General features: G+C 35.5%; 2 protein-coding genes and 1 long non-coding RNA gene across 4 annotated transcripts; 2 read left to right on the plus strand and 1 right to left on the minus strand.

Moving 5' to 3' along the window:
* The first annotated feature begins 220 nt into the window (after positions 1 to 220).
* On the plus strand, positions 221 to 11,885 carry LOC103716690 (KH domain-containing protein SPIN1-like). The gene is made up of 7 exons (XM_008804793.6): positions 221 to 558; positions 679 to 767; positions 3,496 to 3,647; positions 5,772 to 5,888; positions 5,965 to 6,081; positions 10,807 to 10,950; positions 11,309 to 11,885. Exons 1-7 carry the CDS (start codon positions 479 to 481, stop codon positions 11,453 to 11,455), a joined length of 846 nt encoding a protein of 281 aa, XP_008803015.2. The 5' UTR covers positions 221 to 478; the 3' UTR covers positions 11,456 to 11,885.
* A 2,794-nt stretch (positions 11,886 to 14,679) lies between these two features.
* LOC103716689 (AP2/B3-like transcriptional factor family protein) lies at positions 14,680 to 22,325 on the plus strand. Of its 2 annotated transcripts, XM_008804792.5 has the most exons (7): positions 14,680 to 15,126; positions 16,747 to 16,812; positions 17,173 to 17,271; positions 18,230 to 18,264; positions 18,374 to 18,545; positions 18,700 to 18,906; positions 21,893 to 22,325. In XM_008804792.5, exons 1-7 carry the CDS (start codon positions 15,055 to 15,057, stop codon positions 22,079 to 22,081), a joined length of 840 nt encoding a protein of 279 aa, XP_008803014.3. In that variant the 5' UTR covers positions 14,680 to 15,054; the 3' UTR covers positions 22,082 to 22,325. The 2 variants fall into 2 exon arrangements, with proteins under 2 accessions (XP_008803014.3, XP_038980814.2); XM_039124886.3 differs by lacking the exon at positions 16,747 to 16,812 and having other exon boundaries at positions 14,913 to 15,126.
* On the minus strand, positions 21,120 to 25,486 carry LOC149753063 (uncharacterized). The gene is made up of 3 exons (XR_016396274.1): positions 24,002 to 25,486; positions 21,714 to 22,381; positions 21,120 to 21,617 (listed from the first exon to the last, which is right to left on the minus strand). It is a non-coding gene; the product is annotated as an uncharacterized LOC149753063 (long non-coding RNA).
* Between the last annotated feature and the right edge of the window lie 1,150 nt (positions 25,487 to 26,636).

A 26,636-nucleotide genomic window follows, 5' to 3' on the forward strand; every position in this document is an offset into this window, starting at 1 on the left:
TGATGAGATTGCTGCACTTTTTATGCATGAGAGACACTAAACCAATTAATTCTCCATCAAAATAGTTTTTGCTACTACAAATAGGTGTCACTCTACGAGGGTCATTGGGTGCACAAGTCTCTCTCTCCGACCAAAATTAAACAGCATCCAACTTTCTCTGTCATGCTGTAAAAAGTTGGACACATAAAGTTCCCCTTAAACCCAGGGACCTATTTAAACCTCCAGAGAAAGAACCCAAAGGGCCACTCATTTCCATGACGCTCCTATTCTTTGCCTTCTTTCATTCCTACTCCTTTTTTTTTTTTTACGGGTTGCAGGGTTGCCCACCTTGAGAAAGGGTACTGAAGCCTGAAGGCCATCTTCGTTCAGCGCCCGCAGACAACACCTTTCTACAATCCACCTCCTCTTTTTTTCTTTCCCTCATCACCTTTCTCTTATCTCCTCTCTCTTTCTCTGCAACACCTTTCTTCATACAAGCATGTCGGGTTTATATACTCACAGCTTCTCGCCTGCGAGAGCCCCCTCCCCACAGATAAGAAGCACGCCAGATATAGATAGGTACAACAAGATATATAGAGTTATAGACAGTATTTTGATGTCTCTTCTCGTAAATTTTCAATCTTTGTATGATATCTGGCGTTTATGAATCTTTGATTGTTCTCTTTGTTATTGGTATAGTCCGTACTTGGCAGAGCTGTTGGCGGAGCATCAAAAGCTGGGGCCTTTCATGCAGGTTCTTCCTATATGTAGCCGTTTGTTGAATCAAGGTGAGTGCTTTATTGAGTTTTCTCGTGGTTTTACTTTGAATTCTTGGTTTAGGTTTTCAGTTAATTGCTAGTTCATCAGGTTTTCAGGATGTGTTTACCGATCTTTGTTTTGTCTGATGTCATTGCTTGATCGGTTTACTTTAATTTTGCTTTCTTTTTGCTATGACGTATTGGGAATTGGAATTATAGAACCAAGGCTGGTGTCATAATGCATTCCTTTGTAGAATTTTCGAAGTGGTTCATAAATATGAGCCTTTAGGTGTTTCTAAGGGTTTTGTAAATATGGCTACAATTGATAAGACTGCTGTACCGAGAGAAGTGTAGTGTTTCATGCAATCTAACAAGTGCCCCGATCAGTCTGAGAGTTTCTACTGCTTTCTTCGTAGATCTTAATAGCTGCTTTACCCTTTTTGCTTCATTATCTTCTGCTTTGTTGTCTTCACAGGTCTCTTGCCTTATTCTATAAAGAGTTCTGTCCGAGATAGCTCATTTTATTCATGTTAGTTATGTGTCATAAGAAATGCTTATTGGCTTTCTAAGATGTGGTTTTGTTTGGTGATTGTTGGTTGGAAAACGTATCTGGGATATATAATCTTTGTTCATGTGGTCATGTACAATGGAAGCTGTTTAGTTGTTTAAACTGATGCAGTCGCACGGTTGTTTTTTTGAATACATTTAATTTGTACCTACTATCCTGCTAGAATATATTGGCTAGATATGAAGTATTGCTTTGATTGGGAACTTGATAATAGTTAGAGGTTTGCTCTTTGCACCTACAGTAGTTGGACCTAGTTGTATAGGTGCCTTTGGCGCATAGCAGATTATGTTATAGGGTGTCTATTGTTGTTTCTGAGTTGGAGTTCTTGACTGTTCCTGTTAGATGATTATTTGCTTAACTGACAAGATAGCTAAAACGAAGACTTCCCTTCCATGTGGATGGTAATTCTTTGGATTGGCAATGATATTCTTGGTTATATTACTGTTTTCTTGCCTGTTGTGTTTTGGTTGTGGCAATGTTTTAATTTTAGCGCTTTCTGCCACATACTCTTGTTTCTGTTTTGATATTTCTGTGGTGGTCCTTTTGTTGTTGGTTCTATGCTCTGAATTCATTATGGGAGCACTTTTCAATGCATAGGCGCAACTGGACTCATTAAGTTAACTGACAATAGTTGGTAGGATAGGTCGGGCCATGACTATGCTCTGGAATCAATTCTCTTCAGTTACATGCTGTGGAGCAACTATACTATACCTACCAACTTATCGACTATTCGACTCATGTACAATACATACTTCTTTATGTGCTTCCTTTCACTTTTCTGATTACAAAAAAGAGAAGGCTACAATACATTTTAATAGTACAGGCACTTAAGAACAGATATATTATCATAAGTTATCTTGTGGTCCAGCATTAGATGCTTTGATCTGAGAACAGAGTTGTTTCCCACTTTCTGTTTCATAATAGTTGTTGTCTACGTGTAGAAACAATGTGAGCAATGTTTCAGCTATATGTAAACAAAATTAATAAAAACTTCATCATGGAAAAATAAGTTTGAAGTCCACTCATGCTTGGACATGCATCCTGAAATATGCACGGCTGCAAATGTTATTTTGCATTTGCAATAAGGAACCGTCCCAACTACTAAAAAGAACTTTCCTGAGTACCTAATCTGCCATTCAGTGATATACTGGCGGGGAGGGGAAACGTTGCATAGTTTGTAGTTTGATTTATTTCTTCCTTTTCTATTTCTGGAATTTAGGCAGGATAAGCTTGTGAGGAATTATTTGAACTATAAGGGCCTTGCTGGAGAAATCATCTTTTGAAATATGATAATAGTGCCTGTTTTCTTGCTGAGACAGAGGATATGAGTATACAAGTTTAATTATGTTTGCTGCTTGTCAAACTGGATTGTGTCTTGCAGCTTTTTGAGGATAATCTTGTAAAAATTTTGACAAGATATTGCAGATTTCTCCATCAGTTAGTGATATCCAGATAATAGGGTGCTGAAAAGGAACCTTTCCTTCACAAAAAAGAGACAATACTAAAACCTATGTCCTTCCATTTTGCTAAATAAAATTTTCTTAGAATTTATATTTCTCAATTTGTTACAGTTTGTGATTTGGTGGAAGGTGTTGATAGATAACAGGTTCTTCCTTTTTGGCTAGTTTTGGTGCAATACTTTCTAATGAATTGTCACTAATAAATGGATATCACTATTACTTGTTGGGAAGTTGCTACAATTGGAATTTTCTTTCATAGTTAACAGCAGAAGAAGCTTAAATATGTTGCGCATAAGGATAAGATAGAAAAAGGATCTGTATGATATGCGTCATATATTTTGATGCATGTTTGGAAGTGATGCTCCCATGTATTAGCTATTTATAAGCTGCACATACTCAGTGGCCCTTTTAAATGATCTAAATTCCATTGGAGGGACATATGTAAATAATATGATAATCTGATACTTGAATGATTAAATTAAAGTCTTTCGTCATCTTGCATTCTTTTTAATTGTTCATTGATCTTGTGGTAATGATAGTTTGATTGCTAAAATATATCCTGAAGTTTGCATTAGACAGCCTAGATTATCATTTAGAAGGACCCCAAATGTATCATTAGAGGAAGGGAGGAGGAGATATTTTTTAGCTGTTACCTTAAAAGTGCATTGATCTCTAGTTTTCCTATTAGTCTGATGTTTAATGAACAGTTGTATTTGTTTTGTTCTGACAGAAATTATACGAGTCTCAGGAATGGTCTCCAACCAAGGCTTTGGGGATTTTGACAGGATGCAGCATGGAAGTCCCAGTCCCATTGTTTCTTCAAACCTTATTCCTAATGTTGGGGGAACTAGTTTAGGTGGTTGGAGTGGGCTTCAGCACGAGGTGAATATGTGCTCTCTTTTCCATTTGCACAACTAGTTTTATTGTTTTGAATGCCTAAATTTATGTTTTTGTCTATCTAATTACAAGACAAAGTTCATGTAAGAGATATTTCTTTCCCTCGACTATTTACGTATTATGCTCTGAGTATAACAAATTTTCCATCAGAATTGTTTAGTATGGATAACCTTTTACTGCGAATAGCTCTTTGCCTTTTCAAGTATATGAGATACTCTTGTGCAAGTTCAAGAATTCATTATATATTAATGAGATTTTCCTTAAGAAAATTGAAGCTCTACCAGAAAGGGATCAAATATGGTTTGAACTGAAAACACGGCACTGCAAATTCAAACTTTCAAAGGTACAGCAGAGCTTAATATCCTCCAGTTCCCAATGACATCATCATATTATACTTAATCAGTCTTCATCATATAATAAATAATCTAATGTTACAAATAATTAATAGCTTTCGCCCATTAGATATGCCTATCAGTAAATTTCAAAGATTCTACTAACTACCAAAGAAAAAAAGATTCTACTAACTTATTTTTCCCAGAAAAGAGTGAAGGAATGCAACTGTAGTGCAAGGATTAAAAATTTCTAAGGTGAATTTTCTGATTTGCCATAGGTTTGGTCCCATCAGATGTGGAACAATAAGTACTTCTTATTTTGAGTTTCTACATATTTTTTGCACTCTTGTCATGTTTCTATATGATATATTGCAATCAAATTTGAAATACCATAAAGCTATTATTTCTGATAATGCCTTCTTTTGGTCTATTATCAGATGGACAGGATAAAATATAAATACTGGCACATCTGAATTCTACTTTTTTAGGTCTCTCAACCTTAACTAGCCAGCATATATTGCCCTAAACCTAGAATCAAAAAATAAAAAATAAAGCTCATTGCTATCATTATCCATCATCTCATCAACTGTATTTTTTCATTTCATATTCATGTGCTTGATCATATTTATTTTAAGATTATCTCATAAACTATTCCTCAAGAGGTCATGAATTTTGTAGAGATCTCATTGTGCATAGATCTTAGACACTTGCAGTGTTAATTGTATGATGAATATTTTGTATCCCTTTATTGCAATATTTCCTACATATATTTTATTTATGGAAGCATTCTTACCTCACAAAGCCAAAATAGTTTTGAACTATTGCTATATGTGTGGTAGCTACCCTAATGTATTGCAATTGCTTTTGGGAGTAAATGCGAGACTCTTCTTGTTTGATCAATTATATTACAAAGTTATTACGTCTGAAAAGTTATATTTTTGAGTCCAATATGATCAACATGATTTCATTTTGAAGGCCTGAAGATTTAGATATAAGATTACTTCTTTGTAAGCCCTCATATCGCCCTAACAGTCATCCAAGTTTCTTTGAAATTCCCATCCTCCGTTGCTCGACATATACTATCTGGAGGCACCATATGCTCCTACAACTTTAACTTACTGTAATTGTATACAAGTGCTAAAAATTTCAGGAAGCTGTATTATACTGTTATGAATAATTTTTCTTGAAATTTTTTGAAATTGTGGGCATAAGGCATAAGGCTGCAGTGAGTGCTCCTGTTTTATGATGTTGGTCAGTCGTTGTAAGTTATACACTTCCTCACGCAGTCTATATACATGCCATGAAGTTTCCTTGAGACTATTACATAATCAACAATCATGATTTTGTCCCACATAGATGAGATGGAGTCAATTTAATATCTGCATATGGATATGGCAGTTGGTTCTTGAAGAAGTTTGAGATATCGTATCTCATTATGCTTATGATTTTTATAAGAGTGTTGTTCAATATGATAATAACTTACCATAGAGCTAGAACTTCCCTGTCCTACATAATAATTAAATGAAATCTTCTTTTGGTGGACATTGTATCAATATATGTAGTATTTTTATCTGGTCATGATCTCTTCTCTGCTTATTGCTTGGATTTTCAATAGAATTGCGTATCTCCTGCTTCATTTTTTTTTTTTTTAGTTTGCTCCAGAATGTGTTGCCTAACTAATTATAGTACACCAGGAAAATAAGTTTTATGTGCTGGCTTTCTTTTTGCTAGCTCCTTTTTTGACCATATCTGTGGACTTCATTTAATCTTTAAGCAGAGAATAGGTTTTCTGCAAGGAATGAATCTAGACTGGCAAGGAGCACCACCAAGCCCAAGTTCATATGTTGTCAAGAAGATCTTACGCTTGGATATTCCAGTGAACACCTATCCTAATGTAGGTCTTTCCTTTCCATGATGATATAGGATACTTGTTACTGGTTCATGATTAACTCTTTTCTGCTGGTGTTCAGTTCAATTTTGTTGGGCGTCTCCTGGGACCCCGAGGCAATTCACTAAAACGGGTGGAAGCTTCTACAGGCTGTCGTGTTTACATTAGGGGAAAGGGTTCAATAAAAGATCCTGGCAAGGTAATGAAAGTTCTCCTAGGTGTTTTCCAGGAGATATTTCTCCTAGCTATCATATTAGAGAACCCTTTTTTTATTCATCTTATATCCTAGTAGCTTCGGGGTAAAGCAAAAGGTGATACTCTGCATCTAAGGATATTTTTGTTTGTTCACTTACCACTAGACTCACATGACTCAAGGTAGGAACCGGGAATGAGTCAAGAAAAGGAAGAATCAAGATAGCAAGCAGGTGGTTTAAAGACAAATTGGCCCGAGGAGGATTTAACCCCATGACCTATGGCTTTGATAATTGTAACAACCTAGGACCTCACCCAAAATGGCTAGCCGGAAGGTATCATTTGGATTCCTTGATCCTGTATAAGTATCCAAGATCTACCCAGCGAATAACCGATGTGGGACTAAACACACGCCCGCATGGGTCCTCACATACTCCCCCCGTTCAAGCCCTGACGTCCTCGTCAGGCTAAGGGTTCAAATCTATTCAAATCTATTCAAATCTAATCACAAACACCACGATTGGCCCGTGGTCAACCCCAATAGATCCGTGCTGCAGTGTCCCCTAGTCCACATCGGCTATGGGCCGGGTCGGCTCTGATACCATTTGTAACAACCCAGGACCTCACCCAAAATGGCTAGCCGGAAGGTATTGTTTGGGTTTCTTGATCCTGTATAAGTACCCAAGATCTACCCAGCGAATAACCGATGTGGGACTAAACACACGCCCGCACGGGTCCTCACATACCACTCTGTCACGCCCCGAACCCAGCACCCGGGTCCGGTACGCGACCGGCCGCATGAGCCCTAGAGCAGTGCCCTAAAGATCATGCAAGGCCTATGATTAACAAAAATTCCAATAAATCCACAAGAAATTGATAATTCAAATAGACAAATCCGACATGTCCAAATAGACAAATTAGTTCAATTACGAGCTCTTCAAATATTCATCGACATCAAGAAGAATAAACAACTAACTAACTAATGACTCTGGTACTTGCACTCTGCGCCCAACCCATCCATGTATGCATCCTGCATCTCTGAAAGAGAAAGAAGAAGGGGGTGAGCTTTACAGCCCAGTAAGAACCCCTACACATCCATACCAACACAATAGTAATATGAATTTTGAAAACCGTGGCAAAACGATGCAAACTTCATGAGATCATAAATCGGCCATCAAAAGACTCAAGTAATCAATATAAGTTTGTACGTCAAACAAACATCAATGAAAGTCCAGTCACACAAGAATGATATAGCATAGGATAACTCATATATATTCATTACTGTGTTCATTTTTTTTTTTTCCATTCTATATTAACTTGATCCGGATCAATTATCTTTCCGACTTTGGGCCAAATCCCGGTCACGTTTCCAGCCCGTGACAGGGCAAACCAATAGTGTCACACTTAGAGCCTGTGACGGGCAAACCAACATTGTCACACTTAGAGCCTGTGACGGGCAAACCAACATTGTCACACTTAGAGCCTGTGACGGGCAAACCAACATTGTCACACTTAGAGCCTGTGACGGGCAAACCAATAGTGTCACACTTAGAGCCTGTGACGGGCAAACCCATAATAACGAGACGGCCCAAAGTCAATGTTCATTTAATCAATTTCACATCCACACATCAATCCCTTTTATTTACAACTATAGACTAATCCGGTCACGTTTCCAGCCCGTGACGGGGCAACCAATATTAACAAGGTTAGTCTATAGCACCACATCCATAAATCCAATTATACAGGTGTAGGTTATGCACATGCATACAACATAATATCAATCACAAGCCAACACAATCAAAATATAGTTTAATATAACAATTTTGATTTGTCTGGATCATAGCATATTAATTCAGATCGTAGCATATTATACATATTTAAGTATAAAAATATTTATATTATGCAGGATTGGCGTACAAGGATTCTTACCCTTTATTGAAAACTCCGACAAGTAATCACCCGCCCTCACGGTGATCTATGAACCGGAATGCTCAGGACTCTGCTCAGCGTCCTCTCGTCCAATAGATTGTTCCCCTACAGAACCAAGTCATTATTAAAATTTGTCAAAGATATAAGATGATCTAGGACCCCTGTTTAATCCTCTAAAGGGTCCTCTAAAATCTAGCATCCCAAGACTATCTAGAGTCCTCAAGGCCATGATCTTCCCGGATCCAATAGTAAAAAGGAAACCAAACAACAAATAGACAAATAATATAATAAAAGGGTTATTTAATAAGAGAAAGAGAGGGGAAAGACCCTCTCTCTTCCTCTCTTCTTCCTTCTTTATGTGAGGACCCATGCGGGCGTGTGTTTAGTCCCACATCGGTTATTCGCTGGGTAGATCTTGGATACTTATACAGGATCAAGGAATCCAAATGATACCTTCCGGCTAGCCATTTTGGGTGAGGTCCTAGGTTGTTACAAATGGTATCAGAGCGGACCCGGCTCATAACCTATGTGGACTAGGGGACACTGCAGCACGGATCTATTGGGACTGACCACGGGCCAATCGTGGTGTTTGTGATTAGATTTGAATAGATATGAACCCTTAGCCTGACGAGGACGTCAGGGCTTGAACGGGGGGAGTATGTGAGGACCCGTGCGGGCGTGTGTTTAGTCCCACATCGGTTATTCGCTGGGTAGATCTTGGGTACTTATACGGGATCAAGAAACCCAAACAATACCTTCTGGCTAGCCATTTTGGGTGAGGTCCTGGGTTGTTACAATAATTGATAACATGTTAACTAATCACTAGACCCCAAAATCTTAAGCTGTTATTGAAGGGGTCTACAATGTATATCAGGCCTTAACATTTGTTTGCATGTTCATTCTTTGACCTTGAGATTGCAACCGGTTAGAGATATGATCCTGTTTGCAAATATTAGTCCATTACCTCAACATATCTCTCTTGCTATTCTCGCTGCAATTATATAACAGATATTCTTCCATTCTTTAGTCACACATATGCTTCATGTGCACCTGCTCACCATAACTAATTAGAGTAGTCCAGTTTCATCAGAACAAGCACCAAACTTATCATTAATTCGACCAAATTGGTCACGAATGTTTTTATGCTAGAGGTTCTCAACTAGGAAAATATGGTCTATATATATATATATATTAATATGAATGTCACCATAAATTTAAGAAGTAAAACTCGCATACTTAAATATAAATGTTATCTCTTTGTGTAAATACTCATTAGCATCCTAACAAATAAATTTATTTATGATTATGTTGCTTATATACAAGTTTGGAAATTTTCGGTGATTTTACTTCTTTATCCAAACATTTAGTAATAGGTGAAAAATCAATCTTGTTTCACCATTTTTGACAAAGGACATGTAAACGTATAATTAAATTGTCCATAAAAGAGCTTGATACATCTTCTTCATATGTTGCACTTTTAGCTTTTTCTCTTCTTAATATAGGTTTATGTTTCTATTTAGCATTCTTTTGCTTTGCAAGTGTGTAAACACAGTGTGGTCAAAACAGATTGTCGAATAGTTACATGCCATGTTCAAATAAGTTGCATCTTCTCCAATACTGTCATATTTACCAACCATAACCAAAAGTAAGTATAACATGAATTTCAATGGAAACAGGTATTCATCTTTGTTCAGTTATTCAACATGTGAATTGGGAACTATAGTCCAAGACCGTTCCATTAAAAACAATATAAGATGTCACTAAGAGCAGCTCTGGATATATTTTTCAGCACTTCCAAGTTGATCTTTCAGATTATGCCTCCTCTCAGACCCTTTGATTGAAGTCCGCCTTTCTTGTGAAGGCTGTCTCTAGCTATCAGAGCTCATATGTTAAACTAAAACTAGCTTTTCTATGTTAGTTGTACAGTGGTTCTATCAATAGCCAATACTTTTAAAAAGCCATAAGTACACCCATCAAGCCTTATTTCAATTTTAGTTGGCTTTGTGTGTTCCTTTTTAGTCATTCATACGAAGGGCTCTCTGCTATCACTACAAATTTTTCAAGTCCTTCATCGCAACTCTCATTCAGGTTACCATAGGTCATCTGCTCCCTGTTCTGGACCCTTGAATACCTCTCCTCATAGGAGCAACAGATGTTCATTGCACATGTCCTTATCATCTCAGTAGCTTCACTGCATTATCCTTCTATCACATCTTCTATTATGCTCATTTGTCACCCTATTTTTTTCCTAGTTTTACTGAACATCCCCTTCAACTTCGGACGTATTCTACTTGTTTGGTGTGCTTGGGCACTCTTTATTGTCCGACACTCTGAAGTCTAAACCATATAAGATGGCTAGTTGTATCATTATCTAATGTAGTTTGATGAGTTTGAAAGCAGGGATTCACCACAGGGCACCCACAGACACCTTTTTGTCTTGTCCATTCAAATCGAATCCTAGCAGGTGTATTTTCATATAATACAGTATCTTTATAATGATGAAATTATATCCTCCAGACTAATTTTTCATGTCTAGCTAGTGATTTTGTCAACTTTTTGGACATTTCTCATATTTTTCTCTAAAATTTGTATTTTATGTCACTCAAACAATGCAGTGCTCTTTTCCAGGTTTAGTAGAGTCTCTGATTATTACATATAATTTATTATTGATGAAGCTAGGTTGATCACAGAAACGAAATGTACATCAATTAAGTATTGGTCTAATATATTTTTTTCTTCATTTGCTGCTTTTCTCTTGGCTTGGAGCTAAAAACTTATTGTATTTATTCTTCTAAACTTCAAGGAGGAAAAACTAAGGGGAAGACCAGGCTATGAACACTTAAATGATCCGCTGCATATCCTGATTGAGGCCGAGTTACCTGTGAATGTTGTTGATGTTAGGTTGAGACAGGCACAGGAAATTATCGAAGAGTTGCTCAAACCAATTGTAAGTATTTCTTAGCATGTATTAATTGTTCAACCCCATTAATTTCCCAAGTTTTAGAAGCTTTTAAGCATGTTATAACATACCATACAATGAGCAGACTTCATTGCAATGAATTATGCCATGTAATACAATTTATTTTCCCAATTGTAATATCGGTATTACCATCTATTCCTTATGTCCTGACACACCCTTGTGTCAATTTCCTTATTCTACTAGCTTTCTCTAGCTCGTTCTTTGGAACTTCCTTCCATGTGGAGTCATAATCTCTGTTTTCCGCAATTTTGAAGTTCTTCATAGGCCTAATTAGTATTATTCAATTCAACTCCATTTTTGTTACCATGTATCTTGTCATCTACAGGATGAATCGCAGGATTACTACAAGAGGCAGCAGCTTCGGGAGCTAGCCATGTTGAATTCAGGTTTAAGAGAGGATAGCCTCCATCCAAGTGGCAGCGTTTCTCCATTTGGAAATAGCGGAATGAAGCGAGCAAAAACAGGACGGTAGAGAATAATTATTAGCTCAGCAGTAGTTGTCAAATTTTCTTCTATCCAGTCATGCCTTCAGCTCAAGTTACTTAGTCAAGCATGTGTGGAGAACACCATAACTAGCTGGTGAGTTTGATCTGCTAGTGGAATTTTTTCATTAGAAGAAAGAAAGAAGACTTCACAGCATCTGTTGTGACTACATCTACCAGGTCTTCCTGTTTTGTTGATGTTGAGCCATGTTTGTTGTGAACCTAGGGTATTCATTTTATTCATTTTCTACTTTTAACCCGGGTCCATTAGCTATGTTTGACTGTCAATGAACATTCCTGAACTTAAATATTGTTCTTGTTGTTTGACTTCAGTTAAGCTGTACCATTGCACTATTAATTTGTAAGCTATAGCTATACACACACATCTTTAATTGTTTAGCCTTGAATTGAAGTTCCTCAGTCTACAGTCTTATATTCTGTGGTGAAGGGGATGGTGATATTGCAATTCCTAATTGTCGGTGCCCTTTATTTGTAAAAAATGGATGCCAGATATATTCATCATCAAGGTTCGCCGTCTCGTACCGGACCCCATACCGGTACCACTCTATTACAGTGTCGGTATGTGGTATAGTATAAGATGGTGAGGTGTACCAAATATTAGTATGGTACAAGATTGCATAAAGGTTCGGTATGGTACGGTATGCTCGATACGGCAAATTTTGCTCGTTATTTTGATTTTCCAATTTTTTATTATTACTTGGAAAAGAGGAACCAATTAGGTGTCTGACCGAATGTTGAGTTGCAACTTTTAAGTTGATAAGCCATGATTGTACATTACTCAAAGAGCGTTATGTGGTAATGTTTTTTTTTTTTTTGAAGTTCTTCAAGCAGGTATACTAGGTTTTACTAAATTTATCGACAGAATCTTGTGTCAAGTCAGGTCAAACCAACTAAAGTGAAACTGGTGTTACCTCTTCTTGTATGTGCTAACTTTGATTTGAATTTTGGAGCTCCTATGGTTCATTGAAGAATTAGGTTATGGTTGTAAGCTTATGCTTTCCAGTTTGTTTGACCTCCTGGTTTTGAGAAGTTAAAGCAAACTAAACGCAATCAGGTTATTCAATTGCAAATGCCAAACTTAGCTTTGTTAAGTCTTCTGATATCGAAAAAGTTTAGCAAGCGTAATGATTTTCTATAATCTAAATATGCTTCCCTGGGCAATAGGAAAGAATGAGAGGGAGGATTTTCAAAGTGATGCGTCGTCGCAGAGAGCAAGAGAAGCAGTTTGGAGTCTGCAGCTTTTGTACTTTTAAAAATGGAATAGAATGAACAAAAATTGCTTACTTCTTCAGCCAAACAGTCACAGTCCATAGAACAAATAATTTTTCAAAATGGCAGAATGGTTCTTTCAAGAAAATTTGTATACCATAAATTCTTATAAAAAAAAGATGAATAATCTAGCATTCCTCTTCTTAGTCTAACTTATTCTAGTTAGCCTAATTATTTTGATTCTTTTATTCTGCTTCCAAACACAACCGTTAATCTTAAATCAATTAGTCAACCAATTCCCTCATCTGTGTTCAATAATTTCAGACATGTCCGTACCTTTCAATTATCATCACATTTTAGGTACAAACAACGATTGTAGGATAACATGATGCAAAGAATATGTAATTAAAGTAATATAGAGCATAGACAAACTACAAATTTTAATAATATTTTTAATAACATGATTTTTAATCAATTATTTAGATAAATTTCCTTTGACTTTGTGTGGCAAATATGGAGCCCATATAAAAGCTCCCTAACCACTGCAGAAAAGAGAGAAGAAGAGAAAAAAAATCCTGCTTTTCCCATAGTGTGTTGTGTTTTGTGGAGCTGCATCAAGTGTTTCTAGGTAGCTAAATGGGACTAACTCCTTTTTTCTGTGAGCAAAGGAATAACAGGACTAATCCAACCCAATAAATCCTTTCCTCTTCAGCGAGCAAGAAGATTTGGGTCAGCATGAAAGGACTCCTAATGTTGGTGCTGGTGTTGAATGTTGAAATTGAGGTCTCAACAGAGGTCCTATGTATGCCTTCACCATGAAAGACATAACTGTTGATTTGCAATCTATGCGCCTTTTCTTGAAAAGATAGATCCATACTTCTTGAATAAATCATAAAAATTCTTGTATAATCGAGTAGTTATTCATTAGTTTGATTGGCATAGAACAGACTGGAGAATCATTTAGCCAATGGAAATATTGCTGAGACTTTAATGATTTTTTACAGCGGTTGCATCGTATAATATGTATGGTTTAGCACAAAGACAAATTGCACATTCCATATATGATGCTCTTGAATTTGTGATGGTTAGTTGACAAAGAAATGAAAATATATTTGTCATGTTTCTATTACTTGCTAAAGTTTGATTACAGCAGATTACCTTATCATTGGATATCTTTCATTCTAGGAAAAATGGAAAAAAAAAAGCTAGCGCCTTTTTGTTTGCTGATTGTCTAGTTTGCAATTTGTCAACTGTGCACAAAATTGAAATGAAGTCATACATCCAAGACAATCATTTATTTTCCTTTTCTATTTTATTAGTTCTTCCTCCTCTTTTTTAAATAACTTTTGTGGTTACTTGGCTGGTTGGCAATGTATTGGATTTTCTTGGATTAGATCAACGGTGGTCCAGATAAATTGGTTATAATTTTAGGTGATCAAATCCTTGTAATAAGATAGTAAACTAAAAATAAAAAGCACTTAATTCTGCATAATATAATATGCTGGCTAATTTTACGAGGATATATCAATTTACGCCAGCCAAGATGATAAGATCTAATGTTTTATATGTTACATCGTTAAGTTTTCTCGATAGATATGAAAACCATGACTATCAATTCCAATATACATGATTAGCCGGTATAATTATCCTCACAAGTAACAATGCTACCATCTTGTTATCCATTCAATCACATAATTTACTTTTATTTATTAAACACATGTTTGGTATTACTTTAAAAAAAAAAACTTTTTGACTTAAAAAAAAAGAAAAAAGAATTTAGTAATGGTATTTGAAAAGCCTTTTTACAAGAAGGAAAGTTAAAAAAAATAGTTTATTTTCTTCTGAAAAAAAATAGATTCTAGCATTTTCTTCTCTTTACGTTTGCTTGATCCTTTTATATTTTATTTTTTTTTTCTTTTGTTATATAAAACTACCTTCTTAAAAAACGCGTGAGAACTTTTGGCTTTTTGTGTCCAACTAGCAGAAGTCACTAGAAATCCACTATTTTGGAGGCTGTGTATGTTTACGGTTTACCCCAAAATGGTAACGAAGCGTTCAGAAACCACCATTTTGAATCTCACCTCTACGCGCCATCCAAGTTGACTTGGACGGTTCCTGATGCGATGTCTACACAACAGATTCTTATCTTGTGGAAGAAGTACAGCAAATGACTTCAAATCCCTTCTCTTGGAGCGGTCCGAAAGGGGGGTTCCTCATCTCGGCGCGCAGCTGCCGAGCGCCCAAAAATAGGGGAAGGGAAAAAGAAAGAAAAACAAGAAATAGTGATTATTGTGAGAAAAATCGATCTCTTGCGCACTTGGAAAAAATTTTTTAGTGGTGGGATAGAGGTCAACAGGTGATGGCAGATGATAAGAACTCCTACGAAGAGATCCGAAGGCAAAGGATCCAAGAAAATCTCAAGCATCTCGAGGTAATAATCATTAAAAAAATGGTCAATGAAGAACGAAAATCCTGCTCTAATCCCTGTTTCTATGTTATTGATGCAAAAATACTTATGCATTTCGATTTTTATGACTGATTTGTAGATAACCATTTGAAATCTTGAAAAATAAAAGAAGACTGCCTCTTTTTTCCTTGTTTTTTATACACTTTGTTTTCCGGTTAGGCAATGGCTCGGTGGTGTTTATGAGGTTATATTCTTGCCGAGAAAATTTTTGGCAGTGGAATGGAAGGCCAGTTTATTATTTTTCATTTATTGGTTTTTTTCCTTTTACATTTTGTATAGTTTATTATACGGTCTAGCAAGAGGAGGAGAATTTTTTTTTGGATTTTCTTTTTTTATTTAGATGCGCTGGATGAATGGTTCTTCTGAGAAGCTTCGAGATTTTGAGAGATGTATGAATCAGTGGATAACAAGTGCAGAAGTAGGGGTTAGACTAACGAGTTATCATTTACTAGTGTAGTTACACCTAGGGTGCACTTTAAGCCCATCTTCCTTTACGTTGTCGCAGATGAAACTTGTTAATATATAGATTTGGAAGCTATGATGTATGCGATTATATTGTAATAATGATGGAAAAACAGCACGTCTAATTTGGACGATCAGCAGTTTTTAACCATTTAGTAATTTTTTTATGCCAGCAGTGGAGGTTTGTGGGGTCATACTTGCAACAGAAGTAGAGGTAAATCACGTTAGTAGTTGTCTTCGGTACATAAGACTAATTTAGAGGATAAGATATACAATTTGAGTTAATTTTGAATTGAAAATGAGTCCTTTATTAAAATAAATAAAGGCCAGGAAATTGTTTGTCATCACCATTTCTCTTTACCTAAGCATTGAAATAAACTAGTAACGAGTATTAGGTTTACTTACCTTTTCCATCTTAGACCTTGAAACCTTGGTTCCAGGGGCGCTCTTCGACCTCGATTTTCGATGGGAATGGCGAGTTCGAAGGAAGGAGGAGGGAGAAAGAAGAGAGGAGGAGGTGCAGTGCTCGTGGTGGAGGGTCATGGTGGAAAAGGGCTTCCTATTTATAGAGGTGATATAGGGTTCTAGCGGCTCTAGGAGAGTTTTAGCGGTCCTAGGCCTCCTATTTCTACCATGAGTCACCTGCTTTGGATGGGAAAGCACACTCCTATCAAGAGTCTACTGTTGCTCATCGCCCTAAGAAAGTTCTAGCAGCCCTAGGTCTTCTAATTCTACTAGGAGTCGCTTGCTTCAGATGAAAAAACAGACTCCTATTGGGAGTCTACTACTGCTCATCGTGTGCGACGCATGCATGGGTCTAGGTCGTGCTGGTCAAGTGAACTGGCCTGGCCATGCCATCACAAATCATGCCTCATGAAGTCCCAAACGAAAGGGCCTAATCCTGAGTTACAATTCCATTCTGAGAAAGGAGCTCTGCAACATAGCTTTTTTGTTATCCTCTTTTTAATTAAGGATAGATTTTATATGCACATATTCTTGTTTCTTTTTTCTTAATATACGCGATACACTCTAGTAATGAAAATTGAATGCAAAAGTTTCTGCCGAACAATTCTAAAATTTATATCTTGTGTTCACTATTTGCATTGTTTTTTGTTTAACAAGGATTTAGGAATTTCGAAGATTTCACAATGCCTATTGGAAGTTGCGAAATGCGAGTACAAGCTTTTGGTAAGTTCAAACATCAATAAAATGCATGCAAGAAGTTTGCTGTTTTGTATTTAACGCAGTGGGATGTGATTTGGTTTATTATCATTTCCAAGTTCAAGAGACTTCTAGCTCAATGAATGTGAGTATTTCTGTGGGTATCTCATAAAATTAAAATGTTTCAAATTGCTATTCTTTACTGAATCTTGATGGCAACCCCTTTTTCTTGAAACAACTTACAAAGTTTAATGAAAATACAACAAATCCATTTTTACACTACAATTTGCAAATCCATCTGTGCTGCAATTTGACATACATTATGCTTTTAAATCAAGGCTCTGAGGAGAATGTATTGATTTTTTGAGGGCCTGCTTTGTTTTGCAGAAATGTCATGCAAGCCCCAAATCAAAGAAAAACCTTGAAATGACAGAGTTAAGGCGCTCTTCAAGAGCAAGGAATCCAGTTCCTTCATACCGTGATGAAGTAAGTCATCTATCTTTTCAATTTAATAATAGAAGAATGGATTATATCTTTGTTCAACATCCATAATAGTGGATAAAAATGGTAGATAGATATGTTTATTGAAGTTATAAAAGGCTGCTATTTCATACTTTCTTTCTTCTTGTTAGAAACTTCATGGCTGACTTCAATCTGTTATCTTTCTCTTAGTACTGTATAGCCATTTGCAATTGCACTGACGTATCACTTCGAGAAATTAACACCTATTAAGTAAACACAAACAAGCTGACTGGTGAAAAGTTGCCCAATCCAACTTTGTGGTACACCTTTCTTTCAGGTCCACTGATTAAACAGTTTATTAATCATTAGCTACCATCTTATTCTTAAGTTATTTATTTGATATTTACTTGTACATCAGTCATGAATGCATGATTTATTGAATTTTGAGAACATTTTGTATGGTTCTTGATGTGGACATCAACCCTTCAGAAATTGGTGCTGACTGATGATTTTCTTGGCAAGGCAAGTTTGGGTAAGAAAAGAACTTGCTGTGAAACCTAATGGGCCATCTGCACTGAAAGCAAACCTGTCATACTAATTACAGTTACGCACTTGGAGATCAACACTTCTAGGTCCCTCTAGACTGGATAAGATCAACATGATGACAGATGGCAAGATTTTTAGATAGGGCAGTGCATCATTGTCACGTCTTCAGTCTAACTTAAACATTTGATGGATCATTTGTAATGCCTATTACCATGTAAAATTAGTTCTTTCTATAGCTTGGAATCAATTATGCCCCCAGCAAACTGCTCAAACTATCGTCTCCTTGCAGACTTCACTATTAATTGTGCTATGTTATAATTGATAGTTTTCTTTTTTATTTTTTTATATTGTATGGAAGTCTTTAGGATCATTTATTATCTGAAATTTTTATCTAGTATAAAAAGATAGCTTTCTGAAGTGCTTAAGGATGTGTCAGGTTGGTGACATAGATCTCCGATCATACCGCAAAAGGTAATACTTTTCAATCAGGCCAGTTACTTGGTTGATTTTTTTTTAAAAAAATTATTATGTTGGTCTTTATGTTGCTAAATGCTAATGGTGATTATTATCTTTCTACCAGATACTCTAGGAGTGACCAAAATGGAAGAGTATACACTGGAAGAGTTGTTTCATATGAAGAACAAATTGGTGCAGTACAAAGAGCAGAGAAGCTTCAAAGTGATCTAAATTCCAACCACCCCTCCTTTGTTAAATCTATGCTCCGGTCACACGTATCAAGTTGCTTTTGGCTTGTAAGTTATTGTTTTCACATACATACATATACACATGTAGATGAATGCATGCATGCACACACATTCACAGACACAAATGCATATATGCATGCACAGTCAATTGAAAAGGATAAGAGCTTATGTGTGTGGATGTTTCTGATATCATGATCACAAGGGTCTTCCATCAAAGTTCTGCAAGGAAAACCTACCTCCACATGAGATGATAATGGTTTTAGAAGATGAGAATGGTTTAGAATATGATGCTATCTATATTGGGAACCGAACTGGTCTTAGTGGTGGATGGAGAGCTTTCGCAATGGACCACAAGTTGGAAGATGGAGATGCCTTAGTGTTTGAGTTAGTCAAGCCAGACAGATTTAAGGTAATCCTTTTTTTATGTATTATATGTAAGATGCTTTATAATCATTATTATTTTGTTTTACATCGTTATCTTCATGTGAAAATTGATCTCAACCAATAGTTTGCATTTTTATTGCGTGAACCTCACTTGACGATATATCATGTCTCTCCAGTCTTTCTATTTTCATATCACGTGGCTATAAATTTTTCTCTCAGTTGATTTTTGAAAGCCATGTTTACATTAATAGCTTATTTCAGAGTTTGGAAGTAGTCTGGACTATAGGAACTTCTTCTGATCAAAAGCAGGACGATTTCTGATTCGTTCGGATTTTTCATTGTGTTTATCTTTGTAACCATCTGACTTAGAAAATACATCCTTCATACTGTTTGGAATTCCACTTTATTAACCTGGTCATATGGTGGGACTGGACATGCATATTTGTGCAGTAAGAAGGAAAGGAAAATCTGATGCCAAATAAGATAAATCTAGTATACAAAACCTAACTACCATGCTTTGTGTTCTTTGTTGTGGGGCAAACTGTACTTGAGGTATATGAAGTTTATGTGCGTGCAGACCCATACTCAAGCACTCGGTGCCCTAGCACACAAACAAATCCACCTATGATGCCATCATCTTAAATGGACAGTCCAAGTGATGCAGCTGATTAGATCCAAAGCTGATGCCTTTTTGCTTTTGAAATCCACTCTGTTTTTTTTTGACAACATGCCTGATGATCCCAAGGTTTTCTTTCGTTTCTTTCCTTTCTTATAAATGCGCCAAAAAGCCCACATCCCACAATTCATTAGACAAATCAAACCTTGTAAAATCTTCCTGTTGAATGAACCAGTCAAACTATACTTTGCCTGGATATGTGTCGCCTTCATTTGGTAAAAGGACACTTTTAACCTACAGAAAACAAACCTTGCAAGATTTTCTTGTCCAATAAACCAGTCAGCCAAAGTATACCATGTGTCACCTTTACTTGATAAAGGGACACTGTAATCATATGGCTGAATAAAATTTTCAAGGTAGCTGGCCAAACAAGCTTTCGCTAATGAATAATCTCCAATTTTATACTTGATTCCACCTTTGCCGCTTTTACTTTAAACCCTCTTAAATTATTACTCTCCTGAATAGCATGAATTCAAGGCATTTGTACGTTTCTAGCACCATCTCCCTTGCATTCAGCATGTAATAATATAGTTGGTCCTCTTCTGTTAACTGATTGACCATTAATCCAGGTACAGAGAAAAGTCTCTAGATATTCCTATTTACTATACAGATTGTCCAACCCAAAGCCTTATGGATTGACAAATTCCAGAAATATATGCTTGGCAATTTCACCATGGATTTTGGTTGATACTGCTTGATATGTACTATCCTAGTATCTTGCCAGCATGCATCATTGGCATGGTATTGACTGCACTTGACATGTCGGTGTGAGGGTGTGCCAAGCATTGGCATGGTACACAAATCACATGCTATGCTGGTGCCAGGCTGGCACAGCATTGGCATGTGATATCTCAATCTTTTGTACCCTCGTGTACCATAGCTCATTCCATTGAATTCGAATTCTTGTTCAGAAGTGAAAGTGTCTCAGGATTGGATAACAACAAACTGAAACATACTTATTTAAGTTTTGCTTTTAAAATGGCCTATGTTGTCTCACAAATTGGTACAACAACCTATTTGGGTGGGAATGCATCTTTTTTAGTAGTTTAACATCTCACCTAAGAGTTGATATTCTCTTTTACGAGCAAGCTCGCTGTTACTCCTTTTAGTTGAAATCCATATTTGAGGGACTCAGCTATTTGCCGAAGGCCATTTTTCGAGTACAGATACTTGCGACATGTGCTAAAAATCCATTTTTGCTGCATTCTGGCTCAGCTAACAGCTGATTAATATTAGATTTATCTTTTCTGACGTAGGAACTTGGCATGTATATAATACTGTTGTTGATAATACTTATGCTTTATGACAGCCCTTGATAAACTTGCATCACTGAAATGCATTCAGCAAATCTTTTGCTTGGAATGCTTCCTGTATTAAACACCATTCTCCATTTGCCTATTCCCCCTTCTTTTGGTAGTATTGCCTGATCCTAGTTGACGCGAACAAGTCTTTTGTTTTTGCTAGTTTCCAAATTAAGCTCCTCACAATTTTCTCAACCATTAACAAAATTGTTCTAAGAACTGGCTTCAAATTCTTGAAATTGTTTGGGATGACTGGCAGAATTGTCTGCAATAGATGGATGGAACCCTTCTTTTAGATTTAGCAGGCAGCCATCCTTTCAGTATCAAAGGATTTAGTGCATATTACAAAAAACTAAGAGGAAAAGTAGGACGGAAGACGACAGGAAAACAGCAAGTTCACAATGACAAAGAATTGCATTGACGAACTCGAAAAAAATTGATCAGTGTCACTCCTCTGCTTATGCTCTTTGTTCTAATATTATTTCCACAATAGCCTGTCTTTAAAATTGGAGCTGCACCCAGAACTTCAGCCAAGATGCAAGTTTTAGCTTCTTCAAGTTGAAATAAAGATGAGCAGGGAGGGTCCAAGTCAACATGGAACTTAGCTTAATCTTCTGACAGCCTTCACTAAGTTACATAATTTCATTGGCAATATGGTTGCTCAATAATGACACTTGATGAGTTGCTAATTATGCTGCACCTTTGAAGAAAACTAATTTACAAACAAATCCCTTCTGTAAAATCTTGAGTGATAAATCCCTGTCATACAAATGAAATTGATTTCAGGAACTAGCTCAGGCTGTTCATTCTGCCAAAATTTATGCATGGTGAGAAATAGGAATCAGAGTACTGTACTTGATTAAACATCTGAGATGATCATATCTGACTGAAAGCTACCATGAATCAAACTTTAACCACTTTTTGAATTACTGTAGGGAGAAATGTTGCTAGTAGTATATAGATTCTCCTCCTTTGCCCCATGATTTTGCTCTTAACATGTATCTTCACAACTACTGTTTTCTGTATCTTCACAGGTTTACATTATAAAAGCAATTGAAAGTCAAGATAGTGATGACAGGATTGCTGATGTGGAAAGTAAAGGAACTAACATATCAACAAAAGCAGAAGAATCTGTTGAGGACTCAACTGTTTCTCAAAAGCCCGTCTCAAACAATGGATCTTTCAGGCGAGCTGAAAGAGCTAGGAAACGTCGACCAGGATAGCTCACACATACAGCCGAATAGCGATATAGGATTGTTATACGAGCATTCCCCGATATCAGACCATTTTGTATCATTTTGCTGGTCTGATTACGTTTTAAACTGAATGGATTATCATGGTTTGATCATTTTAGTTTGATGCAGGCTAATACTATTATAGATTACATGAGGTGGGTGGACCTGATACTGGCTATATATTGCTAAACATTTGTATATGCTTTTTGAAAGTGGTTACTGTTTCCATTAATTTGAGGTATTCTGACCAAGCACCTCATTGGAGCAGTGTCGATGTTGACGTCTGAGCTTAGGCCCTGTTTGGGGGAGCTTTTGGAGGGCTAGAAAGCACTTTCTGGCCCTCCAAAAGCTCCCCCAAACAGGGCCTAAGCTCAGACGTCAACATCGACATTCTGGCCCTCCAAAAGTACTTTTAGATGAAAAACTGTGTTTGGTAAATTTTTCAAAAAGCTGTTTCAGCTTTTGCGGGAAGCTGAAAACAGCTTTTGGGAGAAAGCTCCAATTTGGAGCTTTTGGGAGGAAGCTGTTTCAGCTTTTTCGGAAAGCTGTATTTTTGACAAAAATGCCCATATTAAAATAACATAATTACATAGTTTGTCCCTTTATAAACCTAAAAATCTGCTGGAGCCAAGAACCCTAGCCGTGAGACTCCCTTCCGTAAGAAAAGGTATTTTTCTTTTCAATTTTTGTATGCATCTCTTGAACCACATTTTAGAAGAAAAAATTTTTAATCCTTTTCCATACCTTCCAAAATCAATCTATTGTTTTTTTTTTATCATCAACCTCGCGGCCCACGCTAAGGTCCTCCTCGAGCGTGGACGACAAAGAAGAGCCCCTGGATCGCGGAAAATTATTTTATGGGAAATTATTATGGGAAATTATTTTATACTAATAATTATAATATTTTATACCTTTATTTTTGTATTATACTATAAATATAATATCATATTATATTATATCATAATACATTAATATGTTATGTTAAATAATTTAATATTATGTTATATTATGGAAAAATAATTTATACTAATAATTATAATATTTTATACCTTTATTTTTGTATTATACTATAAATATAATATCATATTATATTATATCATAATATATTAATATGTTATGTTAAATAATTTAATATTATGTTATATTATGGAAAATTAATTTATACTAATAATTATAATATTCTATACCTTTATTATTGTATTATACTATAAATATTATATTATATTACATTACATTATAATACATTAATATGTTATTTTAAATAATTTAATATTATGTTATATTATGGAAAATTAATTTATAATAATAATTATAATATTTTATACCTTTATTATTGTATTATACTATAAATATTGTATTATATTACATTACATTATAATACATTAATATGTTATTTTAAATAATTTAATATTATGTTATATTATGAGAAATTAATTTATACTAATAATTATAATATTTTATACTTTTATTATTGTATTATACTATAAATATAATATATATTACATTATATCATAATACATTAATATGTTATGTTAAATAATTTAATATTATGTTATATTACCAAATATTAATTTACTCTAATAATTATATTACTATTATGCTATATTAACATAATATTATTTTATATTACAATAATATTATACTATATCGTATATTTATGTATTAATTTATGTTATATTTTATTATGTTCTGTTGTATAATACTATGCAATATCCTTTATGGTAATTTTGTCATACAAAAGTACTTTTTCAGTTTGTTTACCAAACACAAAACAAAGTACCACAGCACTTTACGAATATAGTTACCAAACAGCAAACAGCTTTTTATAACAGCTCTACTTCAGACAGCTCTACTTCCAACAGCTCTACTTCTAACAGCTCTACTGCCAACAGCTCCCCCAAACAGGGCCTTAGTCATTGTCAACCTGAAAATGATAAGCCTAAAGAAGCAGAGCCAGTTTTTAGTTCTCTAGAGTCAAAGCAATAGTGACATTATAATGAAAAATAATGAGCAATAGAAAAAACTAATATCATTATTTTTTTCATTGGATTAAAAAATTTATCTTTTTGTGACCATACAATCACTTTTGGAGAGACATTTGATGAAACAAACAATTTTCAAAAAACATTATTTCAATTCGGAGAAGGGAACCAGTAAAAATAATAGCTGTTACTCACGCTATAATTTACAAAAGACAACTATAACACTAAATAACTAGTAATGACAGCTGCTATCTTGTGCTCCTGATACTATATAAATAAACATAACAAAGGGAGCTTTGAAACTGTTATCATAACAGCCATTATAATGGATATGAAACCTCATTTAAAACCTGGTTCATGTGTTCCTAACAACATGGCATTAATACCACACCACTAACTGCAGATAGATTAGTAGTGTTCATGCATGGAAAAGGAAACAGATGGGGGGTTGTGGAAAATATCTGGTTATCACGCAAAATAAATGAAACATGAAGAGACCAGAAGAAGATTTATAATGAGACCTGGTAAACTAAATAAGTAGTGTATACATTGAGATCAACTTCAAAAAATTTCAATAATGATCTCAAATTAATAGGTTTTATGAATTCGTCAATTTGCCGGTTGAGAAAGAATTCTAGGAATCCAAGTCAGGCATGTGCATTAGCACCTGTATATTAACTGATAGCTATAGCAGGTAGCTAACAAATGGTGCAGACTCGCTTCGGTGTTGCAAATATGCGAGTTCTTATCACTGGATACTCGATGAGTGCCCACGGAAGCAATTCACATTCTGCGAGGTAGTGATACGATCTTCACTTACAGTAAACTTGAGGACGCCCAAAAACTCATAGCAACCAGAAAGAAAAAGAGAGCAAAAGGCAAAGGAAATCCAAAGAAAAGAGCAGAAAAGAAAACAAATCCAAAGGTGAAGAAAACATGAAAATGAATGAAACGCCTCAACGATATAACATTGTTGGACAGTTAAAGAATGAATTGCAATTGGTTTGTACGGGGAAAAAAAAACTAAGGTTGGCATCAACATTATCAGGAATTACAGGTATCCAACAACATAAAGGAACCACTATGGTAATTGAGTGACAGGAATTGACATGTAAAAGATCAAACTATAGAAAACAAAACCCATGTATCTAAAAGGATTCATCTCAAGACAACCAAAAAAAAAGAAGAGAGAGAGAAAGAAGAACCGCATAAATAAACGAATCCATATCCTATCATCTTTCAGCAATTACCATGGATAAGGGGCGGCGGAATGGGGCTATGAGAACAGCCCTACATCAAAACGAATCCATGAACGTTCTACAGGGCTTTTGAATCTTTTTTTTGTTTTCCCCTCAATCAAAGACCCTGTCAATTAGCAGTTTTAGATCCTAAAGAGCCACACTCAACTCCCTCGAAGTTGGAGCAAGGAGCTTGGGAACCTGTGCTAAGCTTGAACTAGAGCAATGCGAGAAGGATTTTTTTTTTTTTTTTGAAAAAAAACGCAATTATTCTGGGATTTCTCATGATGACATGGACTGGAAGACTCTTTTTTTTCTTTAACCTTCCATAATTATTATCTGGTATATGCACGTGCTATGCAAGTGTTTTTGGGAAGAAGGGAGAGTGAATGATGGATGAAGAAAAAGGAAGTTATCATACAAAAACTCTCTTAATTAAGTGGATCCATGAAATATTTATATGTTTTAAAAAGCTATAACCTGCAATTAATTATTTAAGGCTTCTTTAGTGGAGTCTCCATTCGTGTGGCCAATGCAGGTATTATATATAGTAAATAGTGCTGTGCACATCTTTTCAAGAAAAAAGCAAGAGAATAATGGAAGAAATAAAAGGAAAATTATTATACATAGAATTCCTTTCTTAATTACAAGGACTCTTGAAATATTTATTGTTAAAAAACTTTCAAATATAATTAATTATCTAACGGCTTCACTCTTGGAGTCCGCCTTCTACTATATGCAATAGAAGTAGGCATAAACCAGATGGCTATGTTGGTTGAAATAAAAGGCATTACATTTTCCTTTTCTTCCATGCTTATTATAGTGACGCATTTGCTATAATACCCCACCTTTGTAACATCTTAATGTTGCTTATCTTGATGCATTTTAGGTTGGTTAATACCTCATGCTTAGGAGCCATCTATAAATAGGAGACTGTTGCCCAATTTCTACAGTCTTGCAATTTTAGAAATCCCAAATACCAACAGAAAGCAACTAGTGAAGCAAGAAAGTGAGGAAAAGAGGCAAGATAGAAGAAAGAAATGAAGGTGTAGTGTGAAACTTCGTAAATCATTTGGAAAGTATGTATCTTCACATAGTCTGCATCTTATTTTACGTAAATGATTGCATTGAATTTCTGGTGTTTGAGAAGTTTCTCTTCCCCATTGTCCATGATGTTTCTGAAATCTTTATTTCTAACTAAAGTTGATATAGCTTATTGATATTAATTTTATCATAGTGCTTGGTTACATGAATACTGTTATGGTTTATATATCTTCGTTTTATGTAAATGATTAAAATTTTCATAACTTTGTTATCTTTTCT

Source organism: Phoenix dactylifera, chromosome 8 (genome assembly GCF_051530095.1).
Source record: "Phoenix dactylifera cultivar Ajwa chromosome 8, Ajwa_hap1_PhDact_Kaust_v1.1, whole genome shotgun sequence".
NCBI classification, from domain to species: Eukaryota; Viridiplantae; Streptophyta; class Magnoliopsida; order Arecales; family Arecaceae; genus Phoenix; species Phoenix dactylifera.

Bases quoted from the DNA above. Each gene is read 5' to 3' on its own strand.
- LOC103716690 (XM_008804793.6), top strand. From the start codon at position 479: ATGTCGGGTTTATATACTCACAGCTTCTCGCCTGCGAGAGCCCCCTCC. The intron at 559-678 runs GTACAACAAGAT...TTATTGGTATAG, and splicing joins AGCACGCCAGATATAGATAG to TCCGTACTTGGCAGAGCTGT. The intron at 6,082-10,806 runs GTAATGAAAGTT...CTAAACTTCAAG, and splicing joins CAATAAAAGATCCTGGCAAG to GAGGAAAAACTAAGGGGAAG.
- LOC103716689 (XM_008804792.5), top strand. From the start codon at position 15,055: ATGGCAGATGATAAGAACTCCTACGAAGAGATCCGAAGGCAAAGGATC. The intron at 15,127-16,746 runs GTAATAATCATT...TTGTTTAACAAG, and splicing joins AAAATCTCAAGCATCTCGAG to GATTTAGGAATTTCGAAGAT. The intron at 16,813-17,172 runs GTAAGTTCAAAC...TTTGTTTTGCAG, and splicing joins AATGCGAGTACAAGCTTTTG to AAATGTCATGCAAGCCCCAA.